At 46.8% G+C, this 25,559-nt stretch overlaps 1 protein-coding gene across 1 annotated transcript in view; it reads right to left on the bottom strand.

Annotated features, from left to right (window-relative positions):
* The window catches only part of LOC138510506 (alpha-2-macroglobulin-like), a 1,041,624-nt gene that overhangs the window by 299,869 nt on the left and 716,196 nt on the right, over nt 1-25,559 (bottom strand). Inside the window, exons 22-23 of the mRNA XM_069626208.1 lie at nt 14,068-14,119; nt 10,167-10,250 (exon numbers count right to left, since the gene is read on the bottom strand). Coding sequence (XP_069482309.1) covers nt 10,167-10,250; nt 14,068-14,119 — 136 coding nt within the window. The remainder of the gene's footprint in view (nt 1-10,166; nt 10,251-14,067; nt 14,120-25,559) is intronic.

The raw sequence follows: 25,559 nt of genomic DNA, 5'->3' as shown, positions 1-25,559 counted from the left end.
TTTCAGGTGCGAAGGCAGGCCGGATTGTCGTCTCTTGATTTAGATTTGCACCTTACTCTGGGTTGATTTCTGTCTACCCAGGATGGAAAATGTCAATAGGTCTAGATTAAGGGGCAAAGCATTGATGGCTGTTCTTATAGAAGTATTCTATGAAACAATTAAATTGCACACTTTTACATGCCTTACAGTTAGTTGGTACTTGTGCATTGCAACTCGTGAGCCTATTTACCTGCTCCACTTCTTCCAAATGCTAAACCTGAGATTCCTAAAATTGTAATCGAAAGATAAGCACCAAGCTGAGGGAGCTTCCTGGTGCTGGGTATTTTATTTGCACCTGGGGAGGGTGAGCCAACCAATGAGGTGGCTGGAACAGAGGGCGAAAATACACAATCCCTGCCCGCTGTTCCAGCCACCTGAGGCCCTTCCAGCGTAGTGCATTTTTCCCTTTTTTTCTAATATGGGGATGTAACAGGGAGCCTCTCCCTGCTGCCTCCCAAATCATCTGATTCCCCTTCCTGTACCCCCCACTTACCTGCGGGACCGGAACCGTGCGTTGTGGTCCCTGATCTCCTCTTGTCTGGCCGCCATTGAAATAGAAAAGGGACTAGGTCCCTTTTCGGATGACGGTGGCCATTTTGGATCATGTTTTCCATGTCTGCCGTCATCCGAAAAGGGACCTCGTCCCTTTTCCGTTGCAATTGTGACAGGAGATGGAATCGCGGTGAGCTAATCCCCTGTCGGAAGAAAAAAAAGAAAACTATCCGCCCCCCGGGTAAATCCCAGGGTGCAAATAGCTTTCACGCCCTGGTTGGGCGGCGGACATGGTCTATACCCGCAGCCTGAGCTGAGGCCAGAGCTTCGCTCGGGCGTACCCCAAGCTCGGGCTGGCGGGCCGTTAAAGCCCATGTCCGCCCCCCAGCCAGACCATGAAAGACATGCATTACTTACCGTAATAGCATTTCTGATGATTGTATCTGCTTAGATTCACATGCTGTGCATATAGTCCGACCTCCAGTGGTAACCGCAGAGTATTGCATCTTGTCTTTCAGGGACCGAAAGGGGACGTTGGCATAGGCGTGTCTGTAACACTATCCCTATCGTGAAGTGTAGTGTACCTAAAAACCCTCACGCGCCGAGGTCCCTCCGATTGTATTTTTTCTGCCATGAGGCAGCCCAAGGCTAGTGTAAGTGAGTACATGAAGAAGAGAGAAGTAGTAAGAGGTCTATGTTCCTTCCACCCCGAGCGGGGAGGCAGGGAGGGCGCATGTGAATCTAAGCAGATACAATCATCCGAAATGCTATTACGGTAAGTAATGCATGTCTTCTGATGCTTGTTAATCTGCTTAGAATCACATGCTGTGCATAGACTAGCGAGCAGTACCCGGAGTTGGAGGTGGGTTGTGAGAAGGAACAGTAGAGAAAAGATGTCTTAATACTGCTTGTCCCACCTGAGAATCAGACCTAGAATGAGTGTCTAGGCAATAGTGTTTTGTAAAGGTGTGTACAGAACTCCAGGTTGCTGCTTTGTAAATGGACTCAGGGGGAACATTTGCAATGAATGCTATGGATGCCCCAGTGCCTCGAGTAGAGTGTGCTCTGGGCTTGAAGGGCAGTTCTCTCTTAGCAAGAGTGTAAGATAGTGTGATGCATTTGACAACCCACCTTGAGATAGCTGATTTAGAGACAGGATCCCCTTCTCTACCAGCTGCCACTGAAATGAAAAATGTGTTTGTTTTCCTCAGTGGTTTAGTTATTTCCAGGTAGAACATGACTGCCCTGCGCACATCTATTGTGTGTAGGCTTCTTTCGGCCATGCTAGTGGGATTCTGGAAAAAAAGTAGGCAGTTCAATTGACTGGTTCACATGGCACTTCGAGATGAATTTGGGAGCAAATCTGGGGTGCGTGCGCAGAATTACCTTATCCCTGTGGACTGTAAAAAGGGGTCTAGAACAGAACGTGCCTGTAGTTCGCTAATCCTTCTGATAGAAGTGATAGCCACTAGGAAGGCCGTATTATATGCTTTATGCATAGGCTCAAAGGGAGCTCCCATGAGCCTGGTCAAACCACATTTAGGTCCCACCCAGGAGCTGGGTGAGAAATGGGAGGATAAATCCTCTTAACCCCTTCCATAAAGGCTTTAATCACCGGTATCTTCCACCACTACACCTTTTGTTGTGATGTGGTGTAGGCTGACCCTTTAGGGAATTGAAGACCAACCCAGTGTCCAACAGATGGGTTAGGTACAGCACAATGTGTGTGGCTGAGCAATCGATGGGATTGACACCCTTGTAATTACACCAGATGACAAAACGTTTCCATTTGCTGGCATAGCAATAACGTGTGTTTGGTTTCCTAGCTTCCCTGAGTATGTCCATGCACCTCTGAGGGAGCTGTAGGTGTCCAAACTCTATGACCTCAGGAGCCAATCTGCTAAGCTCAGAGTTTCAGGGCATGGGTGTAGGGTCTCCCCCCGGTCCTGAGACAACATGTTGTACGGGCAGGGTAGTTTCACTGGTGGGGAGAGGGACATTTCCATCAGATGAGCAAACTAGGTTTGGCGGGCCCACATGGGGGCCACCAGTATCATGGTAACTGGTTCCTTGTGCATCTTGTGCACTATCTTGTTGAGTAGGGGAGTCGGGGGGAAAAGCGTAGACAAATTTCCCTGACCATGTTATCCAGAGACCGTTTCCCTTGGAGCGGTTCTGGCGGTACCTGGAGGCGTAGTCTTGGCATTGGGCATTCAGGTCGATCTCTGGGAAGCCCCATTCTGCAAAGACGTTGGAAACAATGTCTTCGTGCAGACGCCATTTGTATTCTTCGGGCAGAGGAAAATCTCTGCTGAGCACGTCTGCCATAAGATTGAGTTCCCCATGAACATGTTGGGACAACAGAAAAATCTTGTGTCTGAGAGCCCATATCCAAATTTTTTGGGACAGCTTGGATAGCCCTGGAGAGTGAGTGCCCCCATGTTTGTTCAGGTAATACATGGCTGTAGTGCTGTCCGTTAGAATCAGAACTGTCTTCCCTTGCAGTTGCATATGAAAGGCCTTTAATGCCTTGAACACCTAACAGCTCCAGTAAATTTATATGGTTGAACGCTACCTGAGGGGACCACACTCCAAGTGCTGTCTGCTGAAGCAGGTGAGCCCTCCCCACCCTCCCCACCCTATGAGAGATGCGTCTGTCGTGAGAGTGGCTTCCACTGCATGGGTGTTGAAGGTTTTCCCCTTCAAGAGGTTTTTTCTTGACCACCACTGCAGAGAGAGAACGATGACTGGCGAGAAAACTACCAGATCTTCCCATTGTCCGCTGGCCTGACACCACTGGCTGTTGAGCCACTCTTGCATGGGACGCATGCTCAGCTGCACGTGGGGAACCAAGTATATGCACAACGCCATAATTCCTAGCAAGCGCATGGCCTTGCGCACCGTCACCTCCCGACTGGCTACATACTGAGGGATCTGAAAAAGCATGTTCTGAACCCTCTCGTTGGAGGGGAAGACGAGACTGTCTTCCGTCCGAATTAGAGCTCCCAGAAATTGTTTTTTTTGACTGGGGACTAGACTGGATTTCTTCTTGTTGATCGAGAAACCCAGACTGAAGAGAAAATCTACTGTTTTTTGGGTGTTCGAAAAACATGTGTTGTACGAGTCCCCTGTGATGAGCCTGTTGTCGAGGTAAGGGTAAACTGGGACGGATAGTCTGCGTAGGTGTGCTGCAGCCACCGCCATGACCTTCGTAAACACCCTTGGCACCAAAGTGATGCTGAAGGGGAGTACCTTGAATTGGTCATGTCTGTCCTCTATCATGAACCTTAGATATTTCCTGTGCGGTGGCAACATTGAAATATGAAAGTATGCATCTTTCATGTACAATGCTGCCATGTAGTCCCCCTGTTTCAACAGTGGGATCACCTCCTGTAGTGTTACCAATACGAATCTTCTGAGGTTTTATGAACTTGTTCGCTGGGTGCAGGTCTAGAACAGTGCGCATGGTGAGGTCCTTTTTGGGTACAAGGAAGTAGCCTGAATAAATACCCTAGTTTACCTGTAGAATAGGGACAGCTTCTATGGCGTCCTTTCCCAGCAGCGGATCCACCTCTTGATTCAGGATCTCCAGATGGTCTGGTGAAAGGCACCGTGAGCGTGGTGGTCCAAATTATGGAGGTCGGGCTAATTCCACGCAGTACCCGTGGGCGAACGTCTTTATGACCCACAGGTCTGAATTTATCCCCTCCCATGCCGTGATCAAAGATGTTAATTGCGACATGGGTGACATGGGAGGGGACCTGGATCTGATGGTCATTTCTGACCGGAGGCTGCGGCTCCTCTAGGATTAGGGCCTCTACCTCTGGTTTTGCCGCGTCGCGGACCTCTTGCAGGGTAGTATGCGGGACTTCCTGAAGTTTGTCCTGTATTGAAACTCCCTGTGCCATAGTTATTTTGATTTGCATGGGACTGCCCTCGAAAGGACCGCCAAGAGTTATTACCTCTCTGGGGGGAAGGTCTCTGCGTGATCTGTTGCAGGGACTTAAGAGTCTCATGCTCTTTCTTGGCTGTTTCTAAGGCCTCATCAACCGATTTCCCGAAGAGGTTAGTTATCCAATAGGCTTATTGAAGAGAGAGGCCTGCGTTTCGGGTTTAATCCCTGAAGTACGTAGCCAAGCGTGTCTTTTGAGTAGGGTCCCTTGGGTCAGAGACCTGCCTGCTGTTTCAGCCGTGTCCAGGGTGTTTTTAATCACATTCTGGTTCACTTGTCTTCCCTCAACTACAATAGAGAGAAGCTTGGACTTGATGGGTTCTGGAACCTCTTGGAGACCTTCCTGGAGTAGGTTCCACTGAGCGTCAGCATAGCTTGCCAATAGCGTGGTATTATTGGCTATACGCGTAGTGTATGCGGCAGCCGAGGTGACTAGTTTGCCTAGAGCATACAGCCTTTTGGATTCCCTGTCCGGGGGGGCCTCCCCAGTAGCAAGCGGTACCCATACCCTTTTTCGGGTGGTAGTCACTACCAGAGAGTCGGGGATGGCGTGCCCCCTAATGTATAGTGGGTCCTAAGGTGACGGGCAAAACAATTTTTCCACCCTTGGGTTCACTGCTCGGGTTTGAGCTGGTGATACCAACGAGGGAGCCAAGCTTCTCTTGATGGAATTAAGGAGGGGAATGGCTTGACTAGATGGAGGCTTCTCCTTAAGGATATCCTCTACAAAGTCTTGCTCAGGCACAGCCTCATGAGTAGAGATCTGAAAATGTTCAGCTGCCTATTTTAGCATAGAGTTGAAGGCCATTTGGTCATCTACAGGGGAGGCCTGGTGAGCCGGGGTGGACGGCGGGGAATCCAGTCACAATACATCAGTGTCCTGATCTTGATGTGGAAGTGTCCATGGGTCCGTTCCCTCTTGCTGGCTTTCTTCCCAGTTGTCTGTGGCACCCGGCTGTTCCTCTTCATAATTCTGTAGAAAGGAAGTTTCTTCCTCTTCATCGTAAATGTCCCAATAGGTGTCCATGTGGACAATGTCTTCCTGCTGGACGGGGACAGAAGGTTGATCTTCTTGATAATGAGGAGTAGATTAAGGGTTGGGCTCTCCACAAGACCTTTTAGGGGGAAGGATGATCAGAAAAACTGATAATTCCCTCTAGCCGGTCCATACACCCTTCGAATTTCTCCCTTGTCCATTTGGAGGACCCAGGCGGGCCTATGGGTCGAAAAACGTCATCTGCCCAACGGTGCAGAAAAGAGTCTCTTAGGGTGTCGGAAAGAGGCTCTTAACTGTCCTCATAAGTATCGTGAGAATTGGGGCCCCAAAGCATATCCGAAGATTTGCCCGCGCTTGCCCCATGATTTTAGGCGGAACAGGGATAAGACCCACCGCCACAGTAATTCTCTCGATGCTGTCTTCGATAATCGCCGTGAGATAATTGCTCCGATGGTCTATCGGTAGGTGTATTACCTTCTGTGGCTTTAGGGGGCTTAGCGGTCAGTTTTTCGACTAGAGGCCTAGTCGTGGTTTTCAGGCTTACCGCAGCCTTCGGAACTGTCGGATTTCCGCGCTTCGACGTGTGAAGCTTCTTACCGCAGCCTTCGGAACTGTCGGATTTCCGCGCTTCGACGTGTGAAGCTTTTGGAGTAGCGCTCTTACTTGTTTTTGATTGCCCAGTCGCAAGATGCTGCTGCGGATGCGGGGAAGGCTTTGGATCTGCACAATCCGAGTTTACCGCCAACATTTTCGACGGCCCTGCTGGCGTTTTCACCTTTTTCGATGTGGACGTCGAAACCGGTATAGGGGTTGTATGCTTAGTGTGATGCGTTTGTACTCCCCTGCCGCCGGGCGTTTTCCCTGAAGCGAGACCAGAGTCAGGCCTTAAAGGGTCGGGGACGGGCGTGGCGGACCTAGAAGTGTCCGCCTCAAGGTCTATTACATACGCAACGGATGTTTGGTCATCTGAGGTGCCCCCGTCACTCAGCGGGTGTGGCGATGGGGGACGGGGGTTCCACCCGCGACATACCGTACGCGGCTCACCGATTTACACCGCGCTCCTTAAGGGTCTTAGACCGAAGGAGTTTGCAGGCCGCACACCGCTTTTCGTTGTGATCTAAGGGGAGACAGGTGTTGTATGTCTTGTGTTCGTCCTTCCAAGGATATCTGACCCTACACTTAGGGCAGAACCTAAAAGGAGTCCTTTCCATAGCAAAAGGGGAAGATGACCAGACCGAAAGGGTAAAGAGGGGGAAAGAGGAAACACATACCGAAAATATGGCCACCCCGACCCCACTCTCCCTATTGTAAAGGTCGGCCAGAGGGCCTGACCACGTGGAAAGTCCGGCCGCCGGATATTAGGCGCCAAAATCACAATCGGGATAGTGTTACAGACACGCCTATGCCGACGTCCCCTTTCGGTCCCCGAAAGACAAGATGCAATACTCTGCAGTTACCACTGGATGTTGGACTATATGCACAGCATGTGATTCTAAGCAGATTAACATGCATCAGAATCTATATTACAGAAATCTCGCAATGGCTTATCGCCCTATGGATTTATGTGCACCCACAAAAAAAAGAAAATTAAGCATAAGGGTAAGTAAATGTACTGTATGCTGTAGCAGGTGGCGGTGGTGTGGGCTATAATATTGTATAATATAATATAAGTGTGGGCCACTGTGGGGTGTTGTACTGTATACTGTAGTAGGTGTGAGTCATGTTGGGCACTGTACTCTATAGGAGGTGAGGCTGCCCACACATGCAACCATGACTATTTAGAGTACATTATTTGTATTTTGCCCACTAAAATATCATGCATTTCCAGACCTTAACTTTTTCTGTACTTTTACGGACCTTTGTGAGACTTCCTGATACAAAAGAAAATGGTGAGCGAATGGTGACACGGCTCAAATCTCAGCTGTCATCTCATCAAAGACTCAAATTTACTGATTGAGTCATTTACCATAGCTCTTGTAGCGTAGCTCTTGATTGGAAATGGCAGCTTGAAGCGTGCGTTAGACTTTACAGTTGCCTGGGGCAGAGTGGAGTGGTAGGGGTGGTTTTTGCTGTGTTTATGTCAACTGTTTCTACAGTGTTTCTACAGTATACATACTGTATTGGCTTGTCCAACAAAATCCATTCCATTACAGCTTGTAAGCACTTATCCAGTCCTAGTTTTTGTCTTGTATTCTGGGACTTGGATTCCTGATTTTATACTGGTGAAATAGCACACTGTTCCTGACTTAAACATTTTTTTAAATTATTTTTAGAACGATATACATCATATTTAATCAACAAAGATTCAACAACAAGGGACAATAGGCTTTACATTAAGTGTTCATCTCCCCGGCCCATTCAATAAGTTGTCATGACCTTCTCCACAAGACTATTGCCAAGCGTCCGGCCGGTATCTCTGCCTCTACCGGTCTGGTGATAGGTTAATTTCAGCTGGGGTGCCGTCTATTTTGTTATAGCATAAGACACGTGGCATATCTGAGTTTCACCACTCTCAGGAAGTGTCTTTCATCCCTCATTTGTCCTGTTCTGGTTCCTCCCAGTGGTCAGCTTGGCCGTAGCCCTCAGATATGTTTCCATGGCTCTTTGTCCTTCAACAAGAACAAAACCCTTGCCACCCCGCCCCCCAACTCCCATTGTTAACTTTCCTATGCCCCCCTGCCCTCAACTCCCTCCCCCCAGACCAATGTGCAGCTCCTTCCCCTTGTACCCTGTGGCATCCGTCCTATGCCCTACACTAGCATATTTGGGGTACCCCCTTTGTTAGTGCTTCCAGCATCTCCCTCATACGCTTCTGCATTTGCAGCTTTGCGTGCCCTAGGGTGGCCTCAAGTCCTGTGTGGATGCTAACCCGTCCAGTAGCTGACCCCAGTTCATCTCTAATGCATTTTCCCCTTCCGGGTCTCTAAATCGGTGCACATACTCTACTTCTGCCAGTCCCCACCGGTGCATCTCGCTCCTGGCTTTAATGGGAACCCCACCAAACAAATGGAACCTTAGTGGTAGAGCTGTACTCTGAGCTGGTTCAAATAAGACTGATTGTGCAGTGTTGCTATGAATTGTGTATGTGTGTGCACAGTGCAGTAACTATCTTTCTGCTATGTTCTAGACAAGGGGTCTGCAACCCGTGGCTCTCCAGATGTTTTGTACTACCACTCCCATGATCCCTCACCATTAACTATATTGGCTAGGTCGCATGGGAGTTGTAGTCCAAAACGTCTGGAGTGCCAGAGGTTGTCGTCCCCTATTCTAGAGCTTCCTCTATGATCCAATACATTAACAGGGAGAAGCGCGTGTTACATTCAAAACAGTGAATCAAGATAGGTGAAGGCTTTGACAACATGCTCCTCACAGACAAGGCACCAATCACAAGTAAGTGCTTCAAAAGGTCGGCATTTCAGAAGAGGGGGTAGCTGTCTAGAAACCCTTCGCTAACGCACCTGTGAAAGTCCATGTATGAGGTGGTATCTCACCTTTGAGGGGCTAATAATCACAGCCTTCTTCAAAGAGCATATTTGTCTATGGGGCACTGGTCACACATGTGCAACCGTATTATCCCCAGAACATCAGACAATTAAGGACAATCCAGGACAACAATTGTAAACATTCCTCTGCATCAGGGTTCTTTGAGAGCCAAGGTCTTTTTGGGTTGGTTGGCTCTCCGCCTGAGCCCTCCTTATGTTCAATCAAAAGGGTGTACACGTACCTCAAAGGATATTTATGGCTTGTTCATTAAACAATCACGAAGCATGGATTGCTGGGCGGATTGGTAGCATAAGGGAGACATGGGCGGATGGAAAAATTACTGGACAGATTTGCCAATGGGGTGATAGAAGATACATGTGTAGAGGGTGGTCTGCATATTATTATTATTATTATTATTATTATTATTATTATTATTATTATTATTATTATTATTATTATTATTATGGTATTTATTGAGTGCAGACCTGGCTTCCAGAAGCAATGGAGAGTTCACTGTGATTTTACCAAAAACATTTTTTCAGATGGATTTTTCACCCAAAATATCCATTGCAAATATTCACTGATTTCTTTTTTTTTCATTTGGGTGGGTCTCCCCAAACCCGTTTCCCTATGTTTTTAACCCCATGGCAACCCCCTCCCCACCCATTTTAACCCCTTACCCCGGCCCATATATATATATTTTTAAAAATCTGTATTTTTTCAATGGATTTGTTTCGGTTAAACAATCCATCTAAAAAACATTTTCGGTAAAATCACTGGATACCGCAACAGAGCGCTTTACAGAGGTATACAACAGTACAGATGCATTATGGAGCACTTTTCAGAGGTAACAACAGACAGATATAAACATAGGTGAATATATTCGCAAAGAAATTAACAGGTATTGATGGATGTAGGCATAGGTGAGTTTATATATTATAAGAAAAGATAACCAGAAGGTTAAGGCATGTACAGGTGTATGGATAGCAAACAGATCAAATGTTCCAGGTATAGATTAGTCTAAGTACCAAAGAATAAGTAAAAGGATGGATAAAAACATGGGATGCAGAGCTTTAGGGTGCAATTTGGAATTCAGTGAATTGGGGTATACAGTGAATGGTCAATGTAGAAAGATATGCCTGAAGGAGTGGATGGATACCTGGTTTGGTGGATATGGACATAGATGTGAAGAAATGTACTCACCGAGAAGTGTGTAGTAAGCCCTGGCCGAACCTTCCACCACGTTCTGCGGCAGCTTCAAACTAATGGTATCAACAACAGGATTTCCTGTTTGGAAACAGAAAAGAAAACTGAAATATTCCTAGTTCATCATCGCCAGAAAAGGGATTCCCTGAAACAGTATAAAAACATGAACATGCACGCTGACAACATTCACACAAGGCTCAAAGTGTTGTGTAGTGAAGAACTAGTGGGAAAATCCTGTTTGCATCTCGGGGTATTACATACAACAATATAAAACAAACATTGGCAAAGCCAGTTACACTTTATAGTAACAGTCTCTGCAAACCTACTTACGTGATTCTTAATATAGAAAGAGTTTGGAAGCACAGGCACGTTGGTTTGTTCTGTTTGTGAAGGGAAAGAGCACTGCTTGAAGTTGGGGGCACAAGGAAGAAGCACATAGGGAAAATTGGCTAGGTTGAAGGATCACAGTCATGAGTGCAGCTAGAGGGAGAAGGAGAACAAAACGATGGAAGGAGTAGGAGTGAAGTAGCAGAAATAGAAGACTACAGGAAGGGGTTCCGGGAAGAAGTACTGTAGGAAAGGGACATTTGGGAGAAAGACCTGGGTAGACAAGAATCCTGGGATGGGTGCGGGGGGAGAGAAACACAGGGGCTAACGCAGAACCAGAGAGGATGGAGCATGGTGGAAGCAGGAGGGCTGGGAAGGAGCACAGGGAAGGAAGGATCCCAACTGGAAACAAAGGGAGAAAAGGGTGCCATATACTCACAGGACAAGATCTCTCTTTTCTGGATGCACGAGTACCTGAGGTTTGGATCTGATGCAAGGAATCTGTTTTCTGAAAGGGTCTAGCAAGCGTGGTTTGTTAAAGGCATCATCTTCACTGTGATCTTTTTACCTCACTATGACCCTGCCACTATCAGCGTCTTTCCCTCCGCTTCCTCAAGGTCCATACTGTCATCTTGCTTTCATAGTGACTCCCTCCCTTGATAATGGTTCCTGCCCTTATAGAGCCCTCACATGTGTCCTTTGCCATTTTCAGTGGCTGCCCCTACTGTGGCGATGTTCCTCACAGTTCTTATGGGACAAGAATGGTGTTTTTTTGTCATGGGGCATTCATCCCTCCCAAGCGGCTTAGGTGTTGGGTCCAGCATGGCAATGGCCACACCTAAGACTGTGTGTACAAGGAGCCCAGACTCCTCCCGTACAAAGAGCGTGGAGGGGAGTATAGAGAGATTAAGGAGGGAAGATAGAGAGGAGCGAGACCATGGATGCATTTGAAAACAACAGAAAGAAAATTAAAAAGGATTCAAGCATCGAAGGGAAGACAAAATATAGATAACAGAGACAGTGTGATGGGGAGCGGGAAGGAAGCGAAAATAGAAGACTAACAGATGAGTTGTATACATATCGAAGGGGAGCAAGATGGGAAGTGCAAAGTCCAAGGAGAAAGGCAGCGCAATATCTAACACGAGAAAAGACTAGACAGGTAATAAGGAGCTTAGTGGCATGAAAGGGTAGGTAAGGACGAGGCAGCGAATGCTGAATAAAAAGAACCTGCAGGATCGGGCAGGGGTTTGAGATATGGAGAGAAAAGGATAGAGATTAATCAAAAGTAATGCCTATGTTGTGAGTAGAGCTAGAGAAAAGAAGGGAAGATGGGGAAAAGGCGAGGGACGGTGAAGAGCGGGCGTGGTAGGAAAGAGGAGAACCTCAATTTTGGAGGGGTTGGGGTGAAGAAAGTGAGAAGACATTCAGAACTGTGTAGCAGAAAGTCAATTCGAGATAGTAGAATGAAGCAAGTCAGTAAATGAGGAGGAGGAGAACAAGATTTGCGTGACTTCGGCATAGAAATGATAGGATAGATTGTAAGAGGATATGGGAGCAGAGAGAGAGGGGGTAGTGTAGAGAGAAAGAAGAAGAGGGATAAGTACGGAGACTTGTGGAACACCATAAAGAAGTGGACTTGAAGAAGACATGTTGTCTGACGAAGTAGAGTAGGAGCCTTTAGAAATATAATAATTAAAACATTTAAGAATAGAGCTGGAGAGCCTATACTAGGTGAGGGAGGATAGCAGGACAGAGTGATCTACAGTGTTGAAAGCAGCAGAAAGGTCAAGGAGAATAAGAACAAAGGAGAGCTTGGAATGACGAGCAGTGAGAAGAGCGTTAGCCACATGAAGAAACCCCTCTATAATTTACCAATGTCTAGTATGAAGTCGACCAACTCAAACCTAATCCCTAATGCTAATTGCCTAACACCTTAATGGATTATTAAACGGAACTGAATCTTAGAACGTCATGACAATTGCAAATAAGCAGATCTTTAAATTAATATCACCTTCCCCTAAAGAAAAGAATACATGTTATATCTGATTGAACCAATGCATTCCTATAAATATAATTATTTGTTTCTGTGATGAACTATACAGTAATTACACTGGCAATCATGTAAGTCCTTGAATGTGGTGATCACAGGGATGGAATTTATTTAGTGTTACTTGCGGGTTTACCAGCACTAAGACATTATTTATGATGGTCATTAGTTGGTAATCTGAGTGGCAATGAGAGGGGTATTATTGCCTGGCAGAGACCAGGCTGCATTGCTTCATCACCTGCAACTCCTCCACAACAGTGTCAGTAGATGGACCCTTGCTGATTAAATTTCAAATTTGGTAGTCTGGCTGAAACATATGGTCGTAGAATGGCCAGATCACAAACATACAAGATGAACTCCTCTGCAAAGCCCCAGGGTTAACCTGGCAGCTCCCATACTAGTTACCCATCAGGCCCAACACTCATGATGAATTTGAAACTCAGACACACTCTGCTAAGAGACTTTCCGCCCAAGGGTGCCAAAGATGGTGATGGCTAAGTCAGGGGGTCTCCATACAGCTGTAGCGAGGGTCCATGGTCCACTCTATTCAGATTACCTTTGATTACCAGCCGTGGGCCGGGTGGCAATGGCATCATGATCCACATTACACATTGTTTGTGATATCTGCCCATGAATAGCTGTGATCCGATCTATCACCAATGGAAGCCACAGGATTGAGTTCAAGAGACTTCATAATGAGCAAATGCCTATTGTGAGTCTGACATAGGTCGAACATGTCAACAGTCAACCTACAAAAAATTTAGTCAGAGCCAAATTTAAAAAGAGGTAACTAGAGGTAATTGGGATTGTTGGAAGGTGGAAATACAGGCATGACGGGAATCTGCATTCAGTCGAGTAACTTTGCTGAAAATGTTGGGGGGGGGGACATGACATCTGAAGAAAAGGCGTCCCCGCCAAATGAATGTGGACAAAATGGTGTGCCATGAAAGTTGGGGGGAGGGGACAAACACCCCTGTCCCCCCCTAAAATTACGCCCATGCCTGCATTAAAGATAACCAGGTTCGGACTGGCCTCTGGGGCAATAGGGCAATGCCCAAAGCGTAAGCCCAACACATTAGTGTGGGCCAGTTATATTTAGTCAAAGTGGACCCGTTGTTTGGGCCATAGTGGGCCAGCTTGATTAATTACTTCATCATGCAGCTTGTAGTTCAGCATTCTTCCAAAAAATTCTTCCAAACAGCCTGTCCCAAAGTGAATTGACATTTGCGACTGTGGGTTTCTTTTTCATGTGTGCCTGAGCCAATTTTATGCCCCAGCAGCCCGACCCTCAAGATAACATTAACACAAATCCAATAAAAAAATGTACATTGTAAAAGGTAAAGAGGTTGACATTTGGAAGTGGACTATCAGGTCTTTAAAATAAAAAAAATAGAAACTCGAGATTGGAGTGGTCCACTTTTATCTTAGATTAGTACGACTCAAAATTGTAAGCCGGCCTTTGGACCTGGTACTAATGTCACAGTATGTTTAAGGGACTGCCCTGAGGGATAGCGCTGACCTTACCTGCCGCACAGAGAAGAGCGTTGTGGGTGACTTCTTTCTCAACTCCTTCAGGCTTTGAGGTGGAAGGGAGTTTAAAAGGAAGAAGTGAGAGGCGAGACAGTCCATTAGATTACAATAAAGAATCAAATGGCGAACCATTGTTGCTTAAAATCAAATAATTTCATTCATTTTCAAAGCATTATTTGGTTTAAACCTTTAGCACAAATTCATTATAAGAGAATCATAGAAAAATTATAAGTTACTCACCGTAGTGACCAACGTACTCTTAGTCCATACTCCGCTTTCCTCCATACTGTATAGGCGTCCCTTCCAAGGAGACAGAACCTTTTGCACCAGAAAAAACCTTCTTCCCCTTTAAATTTAGACATGCGCAGGGGTGGGGCCCAGGGAGCATGCGCTGCCCTAACTCCACCCTCCGGCGCCACACCTCATTCCCCATTGATGCGTCAACAATAGATTTAATATTGCCTAATGACACCAGTATTATTAGGGGGGGAGGTTGGTGGGACGTATGGAGGAAAGGGGACTATGGACTAAGAGTATGTTAGTCACTATGGTGAGTAAATTATAATTACTCTTACATTGCGTCCCCTTTCCTCCATACTGTATGGGCGATTACAACTGAGTGTAGCCCCAGGGTGGAGAACAGACCCTCCTTAAGCAAATAGGTTCCTGAGAACCACCTGTCCAAAGGCTGCATTAGATCTAGAGCCGGCATTCAAACAGTAATGCTTACAGAAAGCTGAAGGAGAGGCTCAAGTGGCCGCCCTGCTTATGACTTACCAAGGGACATTGCGTTGGACTGTGATGGCCGTTGCCTTGGCCCTGAATGCGTGGGCATGCATGTTGGCCGGAAGTGGCTTGTGCTGACCCTCGCACGCTTCTTTGATGGCAGAGACCATCCAGCGGGATAAGGAAGCCTTAGAGGCCTGATAGCCTGGCCTTGAGCCTCCGAAAGTGACAAACAGGGTGTCCGACTTGCGGAAGCCCTTGGTCCTGTCCAAGCAGAATTTAGGGCATGCCTGACATCCAGGCAGTGCAGCACTCTATGTGCTTCGTCCTTGGGATCGGGAAAGAACGTAGGAAGGACTATTTCCTTGTTCAAGTGGAACGCAGACAGAACCTTAAGCGGAAATGCCGGGTGCGTCCGCATGACTACCTTGTCATTGTGAAAGGTGGTATATGGTTCAGAGGTGACCAGCGCCTGGATCTCGCCGACTCTGCGAGCCGAGGTAAGACCGACTAGCAAGGCTGTCTTGATGGTGACCAGCCTGATGACCATGGACACCATTGGCTCGAATGGTTTGTGTGCCAGGGCGCCAAAGACTATATTAAGGTCCCACACAGGGTGCAGTCTCTTGACGAGCGGGTAGAGCCTAGCGAGACCCGTCAGATGTTTATTGACTATAGGGTTGGAGGCGGAGAACATGCCTTCCTCCAAGTTCCTGTAAACCCCAATGGCTGCAAGGTATGTGCGGCAGGTGTCCACCTGCACGCCAGAATGAGCGAGGTACGCCGAAAAGGAGGGCATGTTGTCCAAAGTGCACGCCAAGGGGGAGATACCCTTGGAGTCTGCCCAGTGGCAGAATTTGGTCCATTTGCTTTTGTACTGGGCACTGGTGGCTTTGCTCCTGGTGCCCTGTATGATTTCGAAATTGGTCTGTGAGAGGCTAAGGTGCCGAAGCATTACCTGCTCAGGTACTATGCTGTGAGGGCTAGTTTCCCTGGCGCAGGGTGGATAGCTCTGCCCTCTTGCTGAGCCAGAAGATGTACTGGGTCTGTCGGAAGGTGGATAGAGCGCATCACTGAGAGGCTGAGTAGCTCCGAAAACCACGGCCTGGACGGCCACCATGGAGCTATCAGAATGATGAGGAGTCGGCAGGACTCCTTGATCTTGCAAATTACCCTGTGGATCAGGGGAGTGGGCGGAAAGGCGTAGGCTTTCATGCCGGTCCACTGGAGGAGAAATGCGTCGGCCAGAGGGCTGGGGCCCTGACCTTGCCAGGATGCGAACAGGCAACACTTCTTGTTGTGCCAGGTGGAAAAGAGATCCACGTGGGTGTGACCCCACCTGTTGAAGATCTCCTGAATAACAAGGTTGTTTAGCTGCCACTCGTAATTGTCCACTTCCAGCCTGCTGAGCCTTTCTGCTTCCAGGTTGGATTGCCCCGGGAGGTGGACTGCCCTGAGGTAAATGTCTTTCCAGGACCCATTCCCACATGCTGATCGCCAGTCTGCACCGCTGCCAGTAGACCCAGGAGATGTTGGTACCACCATGCTGAGGTCACCTCTCTGCTGAGGATGTGGCCGGTGGTCCTCTTGATGGCCGAGATCTTGTCCTCCGAAGGGAAGACCCTCTCGGAGCACGTGTCCCAGATGAGGCCCAGGAATGTCAGAGTCTGCGTGGGTTGCAGCTGTGACTTCTTGAGATTGAGCGAGAAGACTAGATCGTGCAGTGTGTTCATAAGGGCATGGGAAGAGTGGAGAACCGCTTCCGGAGGTGTAGCTCTGACGAGCCAGTCGTCGAGGTATGGCTATATGTGGAGTCCCTGCGCACGGAGGAGGGCCGCCATTGCATTCATGAGCCTGCTAAAGACCCTGGGGGCCGAGTTGAGGCCAAAAGGAAGGACCTTGTATTGGAAATGGAAGTCCATGATCCTGAACAGTAGGAAAGAACAATGGGCCTGCCAAATCGGGACGTGCAGGTACGCGTCCTTCAAGTCCAGGGAGCACATCCAGTCTCCCTTCTCCAATGTCTCCGCTATAAAAGCTGGCGTAACCATCTTGAATTTTTGCAGGGGTAGGGAGAGGTTGAGGGTGGAAAGGTCCAGCACAACTCTCGGGCCCGCCTGGTTCTTCTTCTGAATGGCAAAAATCCTGGAGTAAAAGCCAAAGTTCCTCCACTGGCTCTCTACGAGCGACCAGATCTCCACCAAAAGAGTTGCTGCACGGAGAGGATTCAGGGGTCCGCGAAATTCTGTCACCAGAAATGTTCATGGAGAGCAACATGAGACACATGGATCCGACGGGGTGAGTCATGTTTTCTTTCCCTCTGACGCCGAGGAGGGGGACTGGAAAAAGCCCTTACTCTCCCCTCCCCCACTTTTTGTTGTTTGCGCCGGCTCTAGACAGCGAGTGGTCCGGCTGCCTGGATCTGCGTTCCTGGAAGCTGCCAAACCCTTCATATGTACGACCCCTTTCCGAGCGCTGCTGGGATTGGGTGTATGATTTGGGCATGGTCTTTGTTAGAATGGATAAAGACTTTACTGGTTGAGCGCTGTTTTTTTTGTCCAGCTCCTCGTCTGTAGAGGGTTGGAAGAGGTCCCCCCCGAACGGTAGATCTAAAATGCGCTCCTGGACATCTGGGTTCTATTTAGTTGCCCGGAGCCAAGCCGTCCTTTTCATGTCCATGGCAATACAGATGGCACGGCCTGAAGTATCGATATGAGCCACTGTGGATTCCATGAGGTCATGCGCCACCAGCTTGGCCTCAGCTAGCCCTGCCTTAAAGCGTGATTGGATCTGGGAGGGGAGTTCCGAGAAGAAGTTTGAAATTTCCTGCCATACCCTCTGGTTGGTGGCAGCCAGCATGGCATCGGCTGGCCAAAGAGGTGGCAGGGGTTGCAGACGGGGTAGCGGGGAGCTGGAGCCGCTGCGTACCCTGTCCATAGAACTCTTCCCAAAGTATCCTATTAGGAGACTTTAACCTTGGTCTCAGCGACCCCTTGGATATTAATGCCACTCTAATCAACAACACCTTACAGGAATTAGGTTTTACCCAGAAGATCTTAGATACCACCCACATTAAAGGCAGAACCCTCGATTGGTTAGCTGTGCATAACTGCCCAATCCTGGTCTCATCTATAATGCCATAGCATTGGACTGACCACTACTTAATCACTTTCTCCTTAGAGGCTATATCATTGATACCTGACAGTATAGCTCCAGCTGTCCAGACCAGAAACAAAGGAAACATAACGCCTGAAAACCTTATCCCCTTGATCTTACCTACCCTTAATGCCATTCCAGACCACACAGATCCCTTCACCATGGTAGACCTGTATAATAAAGTAATGCTATCATATCTTGACGACATAGCACCTCTGAAGATGAGAAAGAATAAACCTCGCAAACATGTGAATAGTTGGTTCTCTCCCCATTTTAAGACTATCAGATAGGAGAAACGATGCTGTGAAAAAATCTGGAGGTCAGATCCTTCAGAAAATAACAAGAAACACTTGAGCAAACTAGCCTCCCAGTACAAAAATGAATTATCTTGGCTAAACAAACCTCCTACAATCTCCGAATCTCTCAAGCCAAATCTAATACCCGGGAGGATAGCTCGGCGGCAGCGTGCACGTCTTGGAAGCAAGACAACACGAAGCAACAACAGGTTCGATCCCCGGGTCCGCGCTTAGAAACCTCTGGGTGTTTAAGCGCGTTATAAATACGTAACTAAGACAAAAAAAACCCCAAAAAAACCACACAATTACGCAACTAAGAAAAACAAACAATTCCTGTAACAGCGCCTCGATGTCTGCGGGCTGTGTGAGCGCTTTATAAATGTAAAATAAAATAAATAAAATAAAAATAAATAAATAATACCAAAGAGCTATTTGTAATTCTGAAAGAGGTAGGATCGCCTATGCAGACGCCTGACTCCTGCCTCGAGGATAAAAACTGGTGCACAGGTATACAAAATGCCCTAGCTAATAAAATTACTTCCTTGCAAATGAAGATTAGCATTAAAAAAGACTCCCTTCTACCCAGCATCACTAGTCCTTTAATGTCACAATCCACCCGGACCCCGCCTCCTGCGCCCTTTCCCCACTTCAACTTCTGTAAAGTATCCACGAAAGAGGTTAAAAATGTCATTCTCACTCTCAAACCTTCGAATTGCCATGGGGACCTATGCCCTACACAATTGATAAAAGATGCAGCTCGTGAACTTGCACCATTCATCACCAAACTAATAAATGCATCCTTCACATCAGGTACCATACCTAATAATCTGAAACAATCTTGAGTCCTCCCACTCCTTAAAAAACCTAATCTAGATCCCTCCACTCCAACTAATTACCGTCCCATCATCACAGTGCCGTTCTTACTCAAAATCCTCAATAAAATAGCGTACCAACAAATCCAACATTACCTTGAACTTTACCACCTCCTAGGAGTCTGACAGTCAGGCTTCAGACCCCAGCACGGAACTGAGACAGCACTCATAGATTTTAAGGCACAGATAGATGAGCTGAGAGACGAAGGTAAGACGGCTTTACTGCTACTTCTTGATCTCTCAGCTGCATTCGATCTGGTTGACCATGAGATCCTCTGCAATCACCTACAATCGGCAGCCCACTTTTCACAAGAGGCAACCGACTGTATCCAATCTTTTCTCAACAACTGCACTATGCAAGTCTTTTCCCCATTAGCAGCCACTGACCCATCGCCCATCACCTGTGGCGTGCCCCAGAGCTCCTGTGTCTCCCCTACCCTGTACAACATTTTCACAATGCCCCTTTTCGATGATCTAGAAATCACCTACACTAATTATGCTGATGATACCCAGATCCTCATCCCGCTGACGGGGGATTATGACAAGGATTTGGCCTTTGTAAATAGAGTGTACCTCATCATCCAGGCATGGGTGGCCTCACACGGTCTATGCCTGAATGATGACAAAACAGAACTCCTCATCTTAGGCACCACACCTAATTTTACCAAACTAGGCCAAAATTACTCTTCCTTTGTAATTGACAATAACAATATCACCGTAGCCAAGGAGGTCAAAACCCTCGGCTTCTATCTAGATTCGACACTTACCTTCAAAAAACAAGTCAACGCTATGGCATCCGCTACATCCTATACTTGCAAACTTATTAGAGCAGCTAAACCATTCCTTTCACCCATCAACTGTATCACCGTAGCGAGAGCTTTGATCCTGTCCAAGCTGGACTATTGTAATGCTCTATACGTAGGCAGCAACAAATATATCACAAACAAAATTCAAATTTTACAAAATAATGCCTTAAGAGCCACTCTAAGCCTCCCGAAGAAAGCCGTCTCAGAGACTAGAAGATCTGTTAATTGGTTCTCAACGAAAGACAAAATCTTCCTTAAATCCGTCTCTCTAGACTCACAAATGCCTTCATCAAGCTGCCCCACAATACTTGATAAAGAGATTCACTAGACCAGCATCCTGCCTCTCTTCCAGAAAGGTTATCTCTAATCTTCTTCTAGTGCCAAGATTCAAACGCACTATGTCTGGAGGCAACAGCTTTCCGGTTAAAGCGGCACAATTTTGGAACTCCCTACCACCAACCATTAGGGAAGACCTCCCCTACCTACAATTTAGATCCAATACTATCCACTGGCTCAAGGAACACGATACCTAACGTTTCTCCTTGCTACGCTTCATTATAATTTCTGTAAATTGTGTATATCTATGTATATCTACTGATCTTCTATATTTCGACACATTATATAACTTGTAAATTTTGTATATCTTTTGTAACTATAATTTGCTGTATTGGCTCACATTGTTTTTGATGTTTCCAACAATGTAACCTCAGCTGGATTCTATCTATTGCGCCACTGTAACTAAGCTTTACAATCCTCTTGTTGCTTCTGCGCTCTGCTACCCTTGGGTTAGGTGCGCATTACAAATAATAAACATAAACATAAACATATGGACTCCAGGGAAAGCTACCCTGTGCAACTGAGGGGTAGACTCTAGGCCACGTACCTGGTTGAGGTCAGTCCCACCTTGACACTTGTTATTCACCAAATTCCTGGAATGGCGTCGGACGGGTGCCTCTTTCTGGCATGTCGGCCATTTTGTCAAGCTGCCTGCTACGTGTCTGCGACACGGTGCTCACCCCGCTGGGCCTGGCCTCGTCCAGGACTCTTGTGTGTGGATCACAAGGCCTACACTGCTCCTCGGGACTAGGCCCGGTAGGTGTAACACCCTCGACCCGGGGGTCGGTAGATCTGCATTTAGGCACCCCCTCAGACATATTGCTGGTATTAGGGCATAGCCCCTCAGACATATTGCCGGTATTAGGGCATAGCTCCTCGGCCATGGTGCCAGTAAAAGGGCGGAGCCCCTCAGGTGTAGACCCGGTAAAAGAACCTTCTGGTCCCTCAACACTACGCTCGGGAGGATCTGAGGATCCCTCGATCCGAAGGCTGGTAGCTGAAGCAGCCTCGGTGCACGTGCCGGTAGAAGGACCTGACCGGTCCCTCCCACACAGGAGAGTCCCTGGGAAGGAGTCTCCCTTGCGGGGTGCGATGGAGAATATCGGCCCTACCTTGGGCCTGGTTCAATGATTCACAAAGTTCTTGAGATCTCTGTGGGCGACCTCTGGAAGAGCTCCCTCCACCTGGCTAGTCTGTTCTTCAGAGCCTTCGAGGACAGCGAGTCAAACGCCAAATATGATTGCCAACCGTGGTCTCGGCCAAGGCAACGTAGGCAGAGGGCGTGGGGGTCTGGAGTTGGGAAGAGCCCATTGCAGGATGGACACCTGCTGAACCCTGTCGAAGTCGGCATGCGCTGGAGAGGAGCGTGACGCCTGAGGACCGAGTACCTGAATGATAGAAAAAGACGAAGAGAAGTATCCGCGCGTGGAATTACATGGCCGGAGCCAAACCCAGGAGTGCTGATGAATTCGGCCGGTTCTTGTCGACGCAGAAAAGGGGACTGAGGTGTGGCGCCAGAGGGCAGAGTCGGGGCAGCGCATGCTCCCTGGGCCGCACCCCTGCACGCCTCCAAATTTAAAGGGGAAGAAGGTTTTTTCTGGTGAAAAAGGTTCCGTCTCCCGTCCCTTGGAAGGGACGGCCATATAGTATGGAGGAAAGGGGACGGGACATAAGAGTATGATAAAATAGGAATATTTGTATATACTAAAAATAGATAATTAATTCTGTTAAAAAGAAGAGACCATCAGCTAAAATCAGAACAACATACAAATCCCATCAATACAGTCTACTATCACATTGTTTCAGGAGAGCAAACTCTCAGCCTCAATACAGGTACATTAATAATAATTACAGTGAATCATTACCTGCAAGCCTCTGCCTTAGTATCCAAGTGCAATGCACATACCTTGAAGATGCAAACACGACTTCGTTCAATTGAGCACTATAAAAACTGCATAGCATCATGTGTACTGCAGGGTAACGGGGCAGATTAGCATATAATGTATCAGTGTATCATTTGCATATCTGCATAAGGCACTTAAACTAGACCTTGAAGACGAACATTCTCGAGTATCCCATGCTGTATGTAATATCTCTAGCCGCATTCGAACATATAAGGAGCATTAGTAGTGGGGCTGAATTTCTTCCAAAATGCCCTGCAATTTTCCATCATAATAGAAGGCAAGAATTCTGGGCTATTCTTAAGTAGGGCCCTTTTAGTCTTCGGCCTTTCCATGGATGTTCTCTTTGCATTTACTTTAAGATCAATTTTTGAGTTTATTTTTTAAACAATCAGTGGGGTTATCGAAAGCGTTTTTATTTTTAGCCAAAATGGTGTAGTTTTGGATTCATAAAAACAATAGGAAGCAATGGTCCACAGTGCCCCTACCGGCACGAAAGCCAGTTTGTGCTTCACTAATTTCCTGAGGTTCGTCTTCCCAGTTTTGTAGTTTGGTCAATATTACTTACCCAGACGTTTTCCCTATGCAATCCAATAAAGATATTGGGTGGTAGTTCTCTGCGCAATCTCTCCCCCTTTCTTATAAATTGGCACTATAGTCACATCCCTCCAGGTTTTCTGAACTTCCCTGGATCAAATTATGGTATTAAAACCCCTGTGCAAAATTGGGACCCATATCACCAATTAATCTTTGTAAAAATCCACTAGTACCAGATTAGGGCCTGCTGCTTTGCCTGATTTTTGTGAAACTAGAGCAGCTTCCACCTCATCTATCGAGATTTGCCATTCCCAAGTAAGACTTGGCCTACCCAGATTCCCTTTGGGAGCATATCTAGATGAATTCTCCGGACTAGCATACATTCTAGAGAAATGTCCTCAAACATCTGCAGGGATGCATCATTGCAAAACCTGATCACCATCCAAATCTCTTGATGTTACCAGCCTCCAAAAGCGAGTAGTATCTCCCTCACCTAAAGTCATGTGCAATGCTTCCAACATGACTTTACATGCTCAAGTTTTTTTCTTATTTAGTAGGGCTCTATATTCTGCTCTAATATGTCGTAGCTTGCTCTTATCAGAGAGTGTTTCAGATCTTGCACACAGAACAGTATCTTTCTTTGTCCTGGTGCATTCCCCATCATAACATGCGTTCACCACCACAGCCCAAATTTTTAGATTATCAGCCATATTTGTCAGAAATGGGATTAAATTCCTGCCTAGGGACTCAAATTCTGCAATCACCAAATTCTCTAATGAGCTATTATTGCAAATACCTCCCAGGTTGTCTAAAATTGCTGCAAACACTTCAGGTTTTGCTTTCCTTGTGGCCCTTTTGGCCTTTTTCACCGTTTTTCTTGCGTTACCTTCAACTGGAATATATTGATTTGTGCCCAGGCCGAGTTTTGGGGGTACTATTGAGCTTTTACTAAACAATTTGAGCACAACATTATGATCGCTCTCATTTCTATCGACTACCACAAAATCATGGATTATTACCCATGATAAAGATGTAGTTAATACATGATGACCCATTGCAACCATTAAATGTAGTTTTGCTGGCCAATCACCCAATAATCTGACATTGCAAGGCCATAAATTTAAATTAGCACTGATGCAGGCTGATTCCTCCGGCACTTTATGTATTCTCTTTGGAGGGGCAGCCGATAAAATGGGGATAGACCATGCTATATCCTGATCATCCCAGAGTTCTTTGGTAGCTTCCAGGGGTTGTATCTGTAGGTTCATGTCTCCTGCCACCAGGCTGAATTGGCATTTCAGGTTCCTTGGGTCGTTTGAGTTAATCAGTCCCTGCAGCTTCAGTAGCACATTCAAGCCAGTTGCCAGATTGGGTCTGTTATACAAATTAAACAACAAAAAACGTCCCCCCCCTTTGCTGTCTCAATCAATAGCTGGAGATCTGGGGAGTCTGTTTCAACATTAACCACCCTCCAGTCTAGGTTTGCTTCTAGCCAGATCTGGAGACCTCCCAGCAGTCTTCCCCTTAGGCTTTTAGTAGGTAGAACTGTGTACTTTGCGTAACCTTGAAACACAACAGGGTCCAATGCCCATGTTTCCTGGATGGGAAAGCAATACCTGATGCATTCTAGCAGAGCAGCATCAGGCTGGGTCAGATGTTACTCTATTGAGACCTGCTATATTTCAGGAAAGGATTTTTAGTGCACGGGTAACCGGATCGTTGTTTTCTTGTCCATTCAGACAGTCGACCTGATCTAAGTCGCCCGGGGTCATCGACATACCACTTTCTACAGTTCTATTCATACTTCCCATCCCTAACCCGTTGTTACTCATAAGTCCTACAGATGCCATTCCGAACCGTGTCTGTCGATTTTGCCTACTGTTGGAGTAAAATAAATGTTGCAGTCTTACTATAATCTTAACACCACCAGGCGGGAGTGTGCAAAACTCAATGCTCAGGATTCCCTCAACCAAATCCCATGATTTTAAATGGACCTCTATATAGTCGACACTAGAGTTTGAAAATGTACCCCTAGTGCATTTAATAATAATGTTCCCAATAATCGATAAAAAGCCCCTGGTCACCCTGAACCAATGTAAGCACTTGTTCTTTAAGGCTTCTGCATCTTCATAAACTCCCAAGGGTAACCAGGGGACATTAGTCATATAGACTGAGGGGCCCTTGTTTTTTCCTGCATTAGCAGCGGTTCCAGGGGTAGAGCTTGAGACATTTCTCCCACCTAGGGGGAATGAATTTGGGCCTGAATGTGGGGGGTAGATACCTCGTTGAAAAATGCTATTGCCTGGAAAACCAGCAGCAGATGTATTTACATTATTATAAAGGTGATTCTGCTGGACATTATCATGAGGCCACGGTCGAGAGCACCCCCTTCACTTAATGAGGGCGCTTGTCAGCCTTGGCCCATGGCCCTTTCTAGAGGGTAACCTGCCAGATCCCTGATAACCCGCTCCTTATAACATATTCGGGGCACCACCCTAGACCCCCAGTTTTCTCCTGGCATCACCCCTCTTTATTAGATCTGTGTCTTAAAGGCCAGATATATAATCTTTGGTTCCATTTTACTTTGCGTTTAGTATAACACTAGTGTCACTATGTCCCCTAGTGGCACTCAAAACTTCAACCTTCTCCTTGATAATTGCTATTCCCTCCAAGATCCTAGTCCACAGATCAATGATATGATATGATATTTTATTTGAATCGGGCTCATACACAAGAATGTTTCCTTTCTCTTCGGAGTCTGGTAGTGGTGGTGGGATTAACTCTTCCATTGTGCCTTTGTTAGACTCTTTTATATTAACTGGCTGAATTAATGTCAGTGGATTGGTCTGCACTCCT

The sequence above is a fragment of the Ambystoma mexicanum genome, chromosome 6p (genome assembly GCF_040938575.1).
Source record: "Ambystoma mexicanum isolate Mex_15411 chromosome 6p, UKY_AmexF1_1, whole genome shotgun sequence".
NCBI classification, from domain to species: domain Eukaryota; kingdom Metazoa; phylum Chordata; class Amphibia; order Caudata; family Ambystomatidae; genus Ambystoma; species Ambystoma mexicanum.
The sequence above is the reverse complement of the archived record's forward strand: the minus strand, read 5'-3'. Positions and strand labels throughout refer to the sequence as shown.